The sequence below is a fragment of the Cygnus olor genome, chromosome 16 (assembly GCF_009769625.2).
Source record: "Cygnus olor isolate bCygOlo1 chromosome 16, bCygOlo1.pri.v2, whole genome shotgun sequence".
Lineage (NCBI taxonomy): Eukaryota > Metazoa > Chordata > Aves > Anseriformes > Anatidae > Cygnus > Cygnus olor.
The window spans coordinates 7,845,771-7,859,734 of record NC_049184.1 but is presented as its reverse complement, the minus strand read 5'-3'; the positions used below and the strand labels follow the sequence as shown (position 1 = coordinate 7,859,734).

Sequence of the window (13,964 nt, the reverse complement as noted above, 5' to 3'; positions counted from 1 at the left end):
GGCCAAAACGCTCTACAGAAAGTCAGTCAGTGATGACACAAAGGAGGAAAAATATGTAGCATTTCTGTAAAATTGTTCTATGTACACAATATGTTTATATAGACACAGAGATATTTACATACACTTAACTAATTTTAAAATAAAGCAAACAGGCATGAGGCTAAAGAAATCCTACAAGAAACAACCCCAATCACCGTACAATTTTTATGATCCACAGCCAGCAATTACCTGGGTAAGGATGTAGCTCCTTTGGGCCTCTTCCATTTTTATCAAACTAGCATTGATATAGTCATTGTCACCTTGGTTTAGCTTAATTCGACTGTGATCAACTGCAGCATAATTAGAAAAACACTGGTTAATGTATAAGGAACACAGCACAGGCCATGCACAACCTCATCAAATGTTATTATCAAGAAAAGCTGGGTTTTCCTGAATAATCAAAAGAGCTTAATCACAGCGCAGAAATGTTCTCTGGTACTTGTAACTCTGGAAATACAATATAGCTACTACAAGAACAGCACTACACCAGAGCACTGATTGCAAGTCACAGTCCATCTTCTAAGAATACGCTGGAAGAATGGAAGTATTTGCATCTGAAGTGCTCACAATGGTAATGAGCAAAGCAGATCACGCTGACCTATTTGTACAGTTATCAAGTTACTGTTTTTAAATAAATCTAGTTACACAATTGCTTATCTTTAGAAGCTTAAACATTCAAAATAAGCTTGTTCAAGGCCGTGAAAGATTTGCCTAAACATATATTGGACAAACGGAACAGAGACTACTTACTCTTGTAGAGATTTAGCGACTTTTCCCAACCCAACCACACTTTAATATAGAAAGAACGATTAAAAAAAATTACAGTAAATGTAATTTCACTGCTCTTTTGTTAGTTTCAGTTTGCTCTACGTAGAATAAAAAAACCACAAACCCAAGAGTTTCTACATTTTGCAAGAAAGGCAGATTGGAAGTAGTATTATCTAAAGACAAAAAAAACACATTTGTTACTCACGACCCCAAATATTAGAACTGCTTAGTAAAGCAACCTACGTGCAACCCTATTGTTTCTACACAATTACCCTGAAAACTTAAGTAACTTTTAACCACTAAGTATAAGAGTTTCCTGGTACACAATGAAACTAGTGTTTTTGAGCAGAATACAGGCATTTGCCCAAATATACAGAAATTCTATAGGTTGTGTTTAAAACAGGTAGCAGTGCTGCACCCTTGAAGAAGAGGGAATGAGTCCTGGGTGTTGTCATTTAGTGCAGAGAAGGCAGTTTAGCATACAAGCTGTGAACTTTCTCTAGTGTCCAAAATATCAAATATTATTCACTGATCATTTGGCTACAGTCCTGTACTTCCCTGCACTCTGTGATTTCATTCCTGCAGTCTCTCTTGCACCTCAGAAGTGAGCATGCCAGGCACAGGCAAGTCTGAATGTTAGTGTCTTTCTACACAGGAACATGGAAGGAAAGACAGGCTGTGACACTGAACTGAGCTGTCACCAGTGTGCCTGGTACAGAGGACACGTGCTCAAAGATGCACAGCCCACCAGAATTCACCAGAATGTGCAGTGTGCGGTGATAATCATTTCAGAAACACGTCTCACACTAATATCACCATCCTTGCAAACTTCCTGTTTTCTCTGTTCCAGATAGCTTAGGATTTATTTCCAGAGGTCATATGCTTTATGCAAGATTTCCCCATCTTCCTATAGCAGCATTTATGCTATATGGACCAGAAGGGTGCTGTAGTAAATATACTGCTACAGAAAGGATACTCACACTTTTATTAATGCTATTTCAGCCATCATTCTTCCCTAGCATAAGAATTCAATGGTAAAGCAAGTTCCTTTTTTCAGTGTTCTGCTCAAGAACACAGAATTAGTCTGCTGCTACAGTATAACCCTATGGATATAATGGCATCCTGTGACACCCATCTCATAACTAAAAGTATTAACAAAATGAATTGACTTGAATGTATACGCATCTAACCGAAATTATGTTCTTACATAGTGCGCTTACAAGTCATTAGAGGTCAACTGTCTGTTGCAAACAATGGAAAAGAAAGTGTACTTACAGGGGCTGACATCTCTGTACCTATTTCTGTTTTTGTTTCTGGGATGTTTGGCCACTTTACATGGAAAATCACTGGCTTCATGCCTGATGTCCTGAAACAAAACAAAAAAAGAAGTCTTAGATATGAACCCATCTAATATCATCATACCATTTTAAGCTATTTTCAGACAAACAGGCATTTGACTACACATTTTAACGTATGAGAATTTTAGACAGTAAGCACTCTGGGATTCAAGTTAAAAACTGAGTTTAAATTTATCAGGATACAACAGTAACATTATTTGTGTGTTAAAATATTATTAACTTCCCCAATAAAGTAGTAAAACATTTACCAGACATTATGCCTTTGCACTCCTGATGGAAAAGGCTCTCTGACCCAAAGCACTTTCACATACACTGCTCTATGCTATTGTTTCCATTATCAGTGGAACTATCAAGTATTTTTTCTGACTCATCAGGAATTAGAAAATATTTATTATGATAGAAAAAACACATCAACACACACAGAGTGGTGACTTGTCAACAACATGCTACAGTCATGCCTTTCTAGGATCATTTACAACTTGATCTTATCAGCAAGATGTCATAAAGCTGCAAATAGCAAAAATTATTCAATTCACATGCTCAACGAAAACATATGTAGCATATAAAGTATATACTTAGGGTTTCTTCTCCTCCCCCTCGCGATGCATATAATAGCTCAGCTATCTGATACAATTTCAAAAGATATAATAAAAAGAATTCTGCCGTCCTTGGACATTAGTCCCAGTTTTAACACAGACAACTTCACAGTGTAAATAGATACTGTGGAAGTATGAAATTCTTAAAAATTATAGTACAAGGAGCTTTATAGTGAAGTTGTCAGATTTAATTGAGATTAATGAAAACTGAAGAAGTGGATTTACTGTAGAACTGATATTTTGATAGAATCATTAGGTTTAAGAAATCTTAAGACAAATACATTGTGCGCATACATGGTAAGAAAAAAATAACCTGGCCCAGATACCATTGAAAAATCACCATTAGTAACAAACAGCTGAGCTAAATTCACCCCCCTTTTGCAGGATGAAATTTACTCTGTAAAATACACTTAATTAACATAAAACTTGGCTTGATTTGGTTATCTGTGCAGATACATATGTATTTGAGCATAGTGTTGATCCACACATATATAACCACCGTGACCAGAACACAGGTTTCTGTGCACATAAATCTAGCACATCTGTAGGGCTGCTTGTGATGTATAGACCACTTGCATAGAAAGGCTGGGCACTCCTCTATTACCAGTTTCACCTTAGCTCGGGCTCTGGTTAAACTGTGGTAGCCTTCCAACATCAGAGCAAGAGGATTTTATACCAGCTCAAAAGCTAATTTCTAAAATGCAGGCCAAACAGGACTGTTTTTCTGATCTTCTCAGTTTTGCATAAAGAATTATTTACAGTGATATTTTTTTTTTGAGGTGGGCTATCTGTTGCAGCTTATTTCTTGTTCATTTTTCTACCCCATTATTCAGGTAAGTACTAATTGATACAGAATTTCACATGTCAAGTAAAGAGCTCTATTTTATATATACCTACTCAAAATTAGTTCAGTATTCTGAAATGGCTCCTCACTGAAATAAGCCCTGACATCAGCTGCTATCTTTTTATAACTTAACACATGGCTGCCAGTATTTCTGCTTATGAAGAATGCAGTCTGGAGAATATGATCTTGACTGCCACAGTCTAATATCTCAAACATGAAGCAGCTAAAACGGCTGTTTTCAGAAATTCGTCTCCGACGTTAGGTTGGTGACTTTGTATTTTGCAGGGGTTTATTTTTCCTATGTACTGACTGAACAGGATTAATAACAGACAAAAATAGGGAACTAAGGAAAAATGGTCTTCTAGATCTCTAACCACATTTCCCACAGAGTCTACGTATTTCTTTCTTTCTTTAAGTGTAAAACAGCCCCACAAAGTACAAAAAACAACACTTAGGATCCACATTAAATATAGCAAAATGCAAACCAAAACAACAAAAAAAACTTGCTGTAAATACTGGGTTAAATTAGCAGCAGCACCCATCTACACTGTTTCATTTCATAGCATTAACACATTAGAAAAGAACTGTCCCCTCTGTAAAGAAGGCAACAGATCTAATGCTTCATCACAGAAATGAAACGATGCAAAGGAATTCTAATATAAAATTATTATACTCGTGTATATGCACTCAAACAACCTCCAGAACAAGCTCCCAGCCTCAAAGCTCCCCAGATTCAGATACCAACATCACACATTTAAGAATCTGACATTTTATTGTTCAAGGAGTAGAGAGTTGGCTATTAACTCACTACCAAATACTAGTTTGCTTTGGTTTTGTTTTTTAAAAGACGCTACAATGCCTAGAGGTACAGAAAGAATAAAGGAGTTCTAGGAGATGCGTAACTCCTGTAGGCCTGTAAGAAACAAAAAGTTACACACGTGCCTTCCAGAAACACAGGCAACTTGAAAAGCATAATACTTTTCTGAAGCATGTTGCAACATATAGAGGAAAAAATGAAAGTGTGGGAGCAAGGGGGAGAAAACGAGGGACCTAGATACGGCACCAGGCAAGCTGCTGTTGTATGAAAATCCAAATAGCATACAGAAATTCATTCCTGAACGCAATACCAATAAAAATGAAAATCCTAGATGGCATGAATGCCTGGATCTCTGTGGTTAAATCCATGCCTGAAAAGGCTGGGCATACTCTTCTCAGCAACAAGGAATAACAGTGATTTTTTTCCTCTCTTTTTTATTTTGGTTAAAGCTACAGCAGTTGGTACAACATCTACTGGCAAGAAACATAAGACTGCTTCCAGGACATTAAGGTGACTTCAGTGGAAATCAGATGGCCTTCAACAGAGTTTACTGGAAGAAACATTCTAGCGACCGGTTCTGTAAAATGGCCACGTTACAGGCTTTCTTGGATGCTTCTCAGAAGCATCTGTGATTGTGGGAGTCAGCTATCAAATTAGGTAATTACGCAGTGTTCCAGAACACAGCAGTAACAGTACCACAGGATCTCCTGCTGGAGAAAGCAGGCTCATTCAAGGCAAGGAAGCACTGTGGTACAAGCAGTGTGAAGCTAGTGATGCTGCAAGAACTCAAGTTAGTTGGGGATGAACACAGGGATTGATAAGGTTACTTATCGCCTTCCTGAATCACAGTCACACTGCAGAGATCCTGCCATTTAAAAAGGAAGCTCAACATTTCATTTAAAAGGTCACGCAATACAACACTTGATAAAGAGGAAGGGCTAGAACTGAAGTCAGTTTTCCAAAGTCAAATGCCTCTGGTTTTGAGCATGAGTCATTCTCTGCCACTCAGCTCCTGGTTTTAAGTCCCGTACCCGGTGCAAATACCCCTAAACATCGCAGGGTGGAAAGAGGAAGCTTGCTGAAGCACTGGTTTTTAAACGGAAAGTTCTCGTTGCTGGTCATTTGTAGCAGCGACCGGAGCAAGAAGTTCTTCAGTACTCTTTGGGAGACGGTTGCTCACAGCTGCACGATGGGTCCCACGAGGCCTGAGAGCATCCCATTGCCTGCCACGAAGCCTTGGCACAACGCGAGGATGGGTGGCCGAGCTGCTCAGACACAAGGTCTTGGTGCGGCGATGGTGTCCTCACGTCCCAGAGACCTTCAGCAGGATGGGGTGCTCGCTTGGCCAGGATGCCTGCCCCTGCCTCCCTTCCGAAACGTCCTCTTAGGAATCCCCTCCACAGCCAAAAGCCCTTTCTTTCTGTTCCTCCCAACCTTCAAAAAAAAAATTCCCCTCGTTTCAGCCTGTTAACCCGCAACTACCCAGAGTCCCAGGTCTGCCAACTCACACTGTATTTTCTGCCAGCTTTCCGCTTGTCCTAGCTGCCACTACTCTGCTGGATTTGCCACATGGAAACTGGAGCACAACTCCGGTGCTTGACCATGCTTGCGCCCTCTTGTTCAGACACCAACAGGATGTTATAAAAAGAACAGATCCACCCCAAAATCTTCCAGAAAGCATTAGGTAAGACCACATGAAGAGGCATTCATGACATCAGTCATTCAAGCACTGCAATTTTGCACGGATTTGCACGTCGGTATTTCTAGGGAAGCAGCTACGATGTGCAGGCCAAAGGGCCTTTGGATTCAGCGAAAGGCTCCCCAGGAACTCTGCAGCAGGCCTCAGTCCGATGGCACTATTTTATTACCCCATAAATTCTGCAGTAGCTCAGACTAGGCGATAATGATATACTGTCATTTTAACAGTTCTGTTCCTACGGGAAACAGCAATTGCCAAGATCTTATGAGCTACAAAGGCACCCGGTAATATATCTGCTGAGCCAGTCACACTAAGGAAAGCAATTCACAACAAGTATATAAACACTTAAATAAAAAAGCAATTTTAGCTTAAGAGCTTAAGAAAAAGAAGTTTCCTCTTAAAGCTAGCATTGAAAAAAAATGACTGCTATAAAAGGTAGGAAAGTTTTAAAAAATAAAGTGAAAGCTGCTGTTTTCTGGGAAGTCATTAAGGGCTAATTTCAGAATAGAAAACCCCACTACAATTACATGATGTGGCAAAGACCTGTACAGAAGTCCACAAGGACAACAGGTAATACTGGAGGATCCACAATAAACAGCTACTTTACACAAATGGGAAGACATCTTTAGTGTGTAAGGGAGCAAATTTACTCACTGAGAAGCAGGGAACTGAGTCCTTCCTTGCAAAGACATGAAGTGTATGTAGATCAACATTGCATTTAAGTCAGTTTGACAAGCAAAACTGAGCTTCTTATCCCTTTGTATCAGGACATTTGGATGGGGACAGGAAACAGGGATATAATTTCTAGGTAACATGAAGGTCATCGACGTGCATCTAAAGATCAGGTAAAGACCAGACAAGCACATCACGTAACTTTTATCTTAACAACGAGCTGCAGAATTCCAGCCAGTTACGTGAAATAAATGTAGAATTTAACATCCTTTTAAAAATTATCTAGTCTCTCAGTTTTGCTTTCAAGAAAAAGATAGTACTATTGATTTGCCTATTAATCTGCCTCAAAAAAAAAAAAAAAAAAAAAGCCAGTGGGCTGGTATGCCAAGCTTCTTCCTGAAGCAAAGTAGCATGGAGAGAGAGAGCGAGGAAGAGACAAGCTTGTTTAAAGTTCAACAACACTATTACGTGAGTTAAAAAATTATATATATATAATCACACACTTGCAACATGGTTTTCCTAGAAAGCCCCTTGCTAATTCAGCACTATGTGGGCAATCTGGAACAGGTTGTAGCAATGCAGCGTAAGCAGGGCTCCTGACACGGCAGTCAGCTACTTGTAGGCACGGAAATAACCCCCCCAGAGAATGTAAACTGGGCATGTTATTAAATCATATCAACACTTATATGTTATTAAATCATATCAACACTTGGGAAAGTGTACTAATTTCTTCTGTGCCCATGTTCACCACAGATTGCTTCTTACCACCGACTAGTTTCAACACGCCTAACTGTAGAAATTTAAGGATCAGGAAAGTAAATCCTGCAGTACTTCATTGCACCCACCTCATCGTGGTAGGTAACCAAGCACTAAATGGCCAACTGAACGCCTGAACCCAAACAGTTCCTGAAACTTGGGTACATGCTTCCAGAAGCGAGGAAGGACTAACTTGTACAGTGTTCCAACTTTAACAGTACTGTATTTATTTTGTATGTTGTCAGAAGGAAAACATTGCTGTAGAACAAATTGTTGCAATTCTGAAGAACTCAGATGTTGAGATTCTCCTACTGCTTCAATGTCGTTATCTGCAATGAGCAAAAACTGATTTTTCAATTCTGTTTTTTTTTCCTGAAGGTTACAGCACAGATTGGATCACTTGTGCCAAGCATTGTACTAAACTCTAATATTTGGTTAAAGAATTACATGAGGCTTCTCGAATTTCAGTAAGTTCAAAATACAGTTTGTCCTTGAAATTTATGACCCATAACAGAAGAAGTTCAGAGTAGCTGGCAGGAACACTCTACTTCTGTTTTGTAGCCATGTACTCACTGCCAAAACAGGAAACAACTGAACGGAGGGTCAGTATAAAAAAATAACTGAAGTTTCCTTCTTCTCCATGGCCATCTCTATTTTTCCTCCCAGACATTCAATCTGCTTCAGAAGTGCATCTTAGACATTACTGGAAGGACAGAGACTTTTGAGAAGATGAAATGGCTTTTCTTGACAGCTGTTTTGCAGAAGCAAAGTTTTACTATCTTTATCATCAAACAAAGTTAGTGCCAGGAAATAAACCACAGTCCTATTAAAGTGTCAGGAGGTTCTCAGTCAGTTACTCATCTCCTATAAGAAAAATAAGAGACAAGATCCAAATCTTGACTTACCCAAACACAGAGGTCTCCAGATAACAAATTTTGGTTTAACCTCATCTCAAATAAACCGGTGCATCCAACAGCCTGGACACCTACAGAACTCCTAAAGGAATTCAGTCTGTGTAGCACATCCAGATCTTAGTTTGTTTGCAGTATGGGCTCTGTATGAGTTTAAAATGTGTAATTCCAGGTTTCGTAAACTGACAACTGTGGTTATAAAGAGAGTCCTCTTTTCCTAGTTACCTAATACTTCATCCCAACATCTCACAAGCCACCTAATGGCATTATAGCTTTTACAGAACACCTACCACAAAAAACAAGGTAAAGACTAAGTGTGTGGACTTTGTAGGCTTCAGGGTGGGTGGAGAGGAAGGAGAGAAAACATAAAAACTGAAAGTACTACAAGGTGAGGAAGGGACGAGAAAAGCTTCTTCTCACACTTTCTTTCTCACACTCTCAACATGCTGCATATTAGACCAGCTGCAAATGACACGTTGCAAACTGGAAACAAATGGAGGCGAGATGCCCTTGGAACCACTGCAGGTAGTTTACAGTTTCTCAAAGGGATCTCTGACTTCACGAACTAGGAACTGTGGAATGACTTTTTATTTATACTCACTCTGAATCTTCTACAATCTTTCAGACACTACATAGTGTTAACAGCCTCAGTACCAGCTGGGCTAAAAGTAGGAAAAAAAGCATGACTTTACTGTGACCCCAAATTCTTGCATCATGTATTATCACCAGCTAATCTTCGAACAAATGAGCTTATTCGATAGAAAAAAATAATGGGTAAACAACTTTAAGGTTCTCTTGTTTTTCAGTGTCCCCTTTTCTGCAAGGTATACAAAGAGATGGTGACTTTCAAGATACCTACATCAATATCACTCCTTGCTCACTGCTTGTTCACTAGCACGTTGTTCACTTTTATGGTCATTAGTCATTGATATTTTACTCTTTTTTTTTTTTTTTTTTTAAAATCAAGAAACATTTTTTTCCCCTCTATCTCTCCCCCAAAATCATGCAACTATTTTCAAACACTTGCTAGACTTGGAAATACTTAAATTCATATACATGGTTCTCAGAAAGCAGCTCAGATCAATACACCGATTAGAAAAGCTTAATGTATAAATCCAGAAAGCCCAATTCCTTTATAAAGCTCAGTGTTCTGTACAGAAAAAGAAAATGTCGTCTTTTAAAAGGTTTGAGATAGGATAATCTTTTGTTTAAAGCACTTCAAGGATTGTGCTCAAACAAAGATAGAAGACTCAGATGAAAGCCAGTTAGTCTGCTTTGCACAGCCAATACCAACAGGAACAGCCAGCATGCAGGTATGGATTTCCAACATTTTTAAAATTTACCATCTGCCATATAGAAATAATTTCATTTGTGAAATTCTACAATAAAACTAAGATTAAAGCTTCCTAATAGCTATCCAACAGCAGCCAATTGACAACACATCTCTCAGCAACCAGAGTCCTATCTACTACAAGGTAGTGGAAGGCAACACCCTGCTGACATGGTTTAATCTGTTACAGTTTTATCCAAAAGCCCTTTGTTAAAAGGATAAAAATTTAAGAACTGCAGAATTAAAACTAAGTAAAAAAATCAGAAAATGTATTTTCCATCACAAACAGAAAGAACTGAGGAGAAAAAAACATCTTGTTCATATCTAAATTTTAACAGAATAGAATCAAAAAAGACGGAAGGAATAAACTTAAGTATTATCCTTTAAGTTTTTAACTCTGTTTCAGGAACTATCATCGGGTGGTTCTTTATGTCCCATGACTGCGCAGACATATGGATAGATTGTTCTTGGAGCCCTGAAAACAGGTTACTCTACCAGGTAGCGGCTAATTTATCTTCAGAAGAACTAGAAAAATTACTGAAATAAAGACAGGAAGGCAGCGAGAATTCTTATTCTCTATAAGCACAAACCAGTTGTAAACTTCATCAGCATTACAGGAATTACCCTGAATCATTCTTATTCAGATTTAAAATTTCACCTTTAGAAAAACTTTAAGAGGAAAAAAAAAAGCTTTATTATTTTAAGTCATTTCAAGTGATATCTAAAATATCGCTCATGCTTTGTTAATATCAGAAGTTTTACTTTGGGCAGAAATCAATATGCAGAAAGTGAATCAGTCCAGCCACACTTCCTGTAAATTGATTTCAGTACACTGAAACAAGTACATTTAAAATTTTGAAGCACAAGAAGGTTCCTGTAAATGAACACAAGCATGTAGTTCCATTTCATAACTTACCGTCCTCACCCTTTACACAGAACGTGCATGTCATTTGATCTCTATAGGTATATAGCGTGTGCTCTGCTACAGGGACAAAAACTTGCCAAAAATATACTCCCAATTCCTGTCAGCTGTATTACAACCTTAGTGAACAATGAAAATCATTACAAGATCCCATCTGAAGACGTCTTTTCCCCACTCCATTCTGACAAAATGCTTCCTTAATTTTGATAAAGACATCAGCAGGTTACCTGTGGGTTTGCGTGCTGCTGGGCTGGGTTTTTTCTAACTGCTTTTAAAGCACATCTTTCCTAACTAACCTACAGTTGCTGCCTTCCTCTCATATTTCAGATTTACCGTAAGATTTATTCACACATTTAGAAAAATGATACACAGATCCTTAATTGAATTGTCATTTCAGAATTAAGCTTGGCCTGGCACCTGAATGACTACAGAGAAATATTTTGGCTCCAACTAGCACACTGCAGGCAGCCCCACTGGAGCACCACCACCACCCAAGTGGCAACAGATTCGATGCCTTCTCAGGTAAAAGCTGCACAGGTCTTTCTGATTTTTTTTTCCATATCTCTCCTTTTTGATCCCAATATATGTCTGCTCCAAGACTTTGAACACATCAGAATTGGGCATGTGGGCACACTGCCAACTAAATAAGTTTTTAGAATATCTGGCATTTTTATTACTACTGTTAACAAGGAATTTGAGAAGCTCCTAGTACAGTACTAGGTATTGTACGAACACAGAAGGACATTACTTCTGCCTAAAGAGAGACCCCAGGCAGTAGTTTAAACTAATATTTGAACTACTGTCACTGTTTAAAACTCCCTAAATCAATTTAAATCTATTAACAAGATCATCTTGTGAACTATAACCAAAGTACTACAATTATTAAAGTACCCAGAGCACCCACACACAGATTGTGCTCTGTGGTCTTGATGAGTAATAGCACACACTTAGCAGGTTGGAAAGCAAGCAGCCCTGCATATCTGAGGAGCTGATGTTTGAGCCTTTCTACTTAGCCTTAAGTTGTTTTTGTTTTGTTCATTTTTTGGTTTTGTTGTCATTAAAAAGAGACTTCATTTTATATTAAAACATATTCTTCACGTTCACTGAATTACAAACGAAACTTGTCTGTGGTATTTGTGTCCTTTCACCTTTTCCTGGAAAGTATGTTGACTAAAAGCCAAACAAACAGCACAGCACTTTAGCAGCTTAACAGACAAACACTGCAGTCATTTTGCTCAGGACAAACATTTTAAAGAAACAGAATGAAATCCCAACTGCTAGATTAAACAAACAAACAAACATGTGCCAACATTTGTGTATTCACCTTATCAGCAGTTTAAACATACACAGTTGCAGAACTACAACCGCACTATTTTTTATCTCTTGGTGGATGACATGAGTTAAACACATCTAGCTTACCAAGCTGTGCTTTAGAAGGTCACATTAACAGGAGACAAGTCAAGTCACGACACGATGGGTTGGAAGGACCTTCAAGGATCACCCAGTCCAACACCCCTGCCATGGGCAGGGACTGTACCATGCTCCCTCTGCTGCAGCCACATACATTCCTCAGAACTAACACAACCTTTTAAAACAACAGCTGTCACGGAGAGAAGGAGAGGCTATAATTCCCAAGTCATCTTGGGTTTGTCAAAGTCACTTTCAAATTAAGCTATCGTATGCGAGATACAAATCTGGTCGTCTAGAACACGGCACAGAAATTGCCTGAGAAAAACAAAGTCAGCATGAGAAGAGCTTTTCAGCAAGCCATCGCTCCGCGTTTGAAAGGACAAGATGCAGTTTCACTGCATGGTGCACTTCAGTAGCATGGCCCATACAGTTGATTTCCTGATGCATTTACAAAATTATCCATGAAAGCATAACGCAAATCAGAACTTCCAAAGCAGTGGGGTTTCCCAGACATTTCAACTGGTATGATGCACGTCTCATGCTCCCTACCCCAGGGAAAGGCAGCTTTGCTCTGAAACTGAAGTGCAGGAATTGCCAGCTTGAAGCACTGGTTTTCCACCAGTGAAGAAGCCTCTTGTGAAAACACAGTCAAGGATTTATACAAGTCTCAAAATACCAACAACAAATAAACTGAACACTGTCTTGCTAACTAATTAGCTTTACCTTTTCTCCTTAATCGAGACTGATCAGGTAGCATCCATGAAGCACGAGGGATTTTAGCTTGCAGCAAGGTGATCAAATGGACTTACGGGACAGATCTACAAAAATCAGGAGGCATACAAATGTCTACAAAACAGACAAGATCCCAGCAACACTTGGGATGTGGGTGAGATTGCCCTCTACTACTAAGTCACTACCTCTCAAATGCATCATTTTGTTTTATCCAATAGAAGTAACAAAAAGTATTCACCAAGCTCTTAGGTATTTTATAGTTCTAATCCTGAAGGCAAACCCAACAACCTAGAGAAAGACAACTTGTTTTCTTAAATGGTCTCCTAGTGGGAAAGAGAAGAAATACAGAGCTTTTACTTTTCAGAGAGTTTGACTTCATATCCATACATTTAGCATTGGAACAATCCCCTGGATGGAATATGGTTCCCTGAATAAGATCACTAGGATTTTTAACCACGGATTCAGTAACTAGAAACATGCTTTTCTGAGTTTTCAGCTCGTTCTGCAGCACTACCTTCTCTTGCAAATGGATGATGAGGTTCAAACAGAAAAAAAATATACCCTTCTATCTTTTGACTGGTGCCATAGCTACATTAAAGTGGTGGTCCAGATACTAGCAATGAGGACCAAAGACAGTTTACAAATACTACTTGGAAATAGGAAATAAGATGACTTCAGAAGTTTTGGTGGGTGCCAAAATGAATATTAAAACATAGGTGGAAATAGAGATGGCTACATAAAGATACTTTGATCAAAAGCAAAAATGCACTGTTGTCAGAGAGAAGAAACTAAAGAGCTCTTACAGCACTGGAAGTGCCTGAAAATAGAAAAACTGAGTTTTAAAAAGAGCTCCAGAGTTCTTTTCACATTAACTTACCAACCTCTTTACAAATTCAACAAATTAACTTGGGGCAATAACTCCTAGAAACCATAGTTAATGCCACAAGTAATAGGGACAGCAGGAGACCTCATGTACTCCAAGACTCATCACCAATTCAGTTTGGTATGCTGTTAGTACAGCATCGTAATTAGCATGCAAAGGCAAAGTAGGCTGTGTGTAAGAATACACACACGCATAATCCTTTGCAAGTTCATTAAAGACTTAAATCA

At 38.7% G+C, this 13,964-nt stretch overlaps 1 protein-coding gene across 3 annotated transcripts in view; it reads right to left on the bottom strand.

Moving 5' to 3' along the window:
• The window catches only part of PTPN1 (protein tyrosine phosphatase non-receptor type 1), a 44,900-nt gene that overhangs the window by 14,359 nt on the left and 16,577 nt on the right, over positions 1-13,964 (bottom strand). For all 3 annotated transcript variants that reach the window (XM_040576438.1, XM_040576439.1, XM_040576440.1), the window contains 2 exons: positions 2,083-2,173; positions 229-329 (listed from right to left, as the gene is read on the bottom strand). In XM_040576438.1, the coding sequence (XP_040432372.1) occupies positions 229-329; positions 2,083-2,173 (192 nt within the window). The remainder of the gene's footprint in view (positions 1-228; positions 330-2,082; positions 2,174-13,964) is intronic.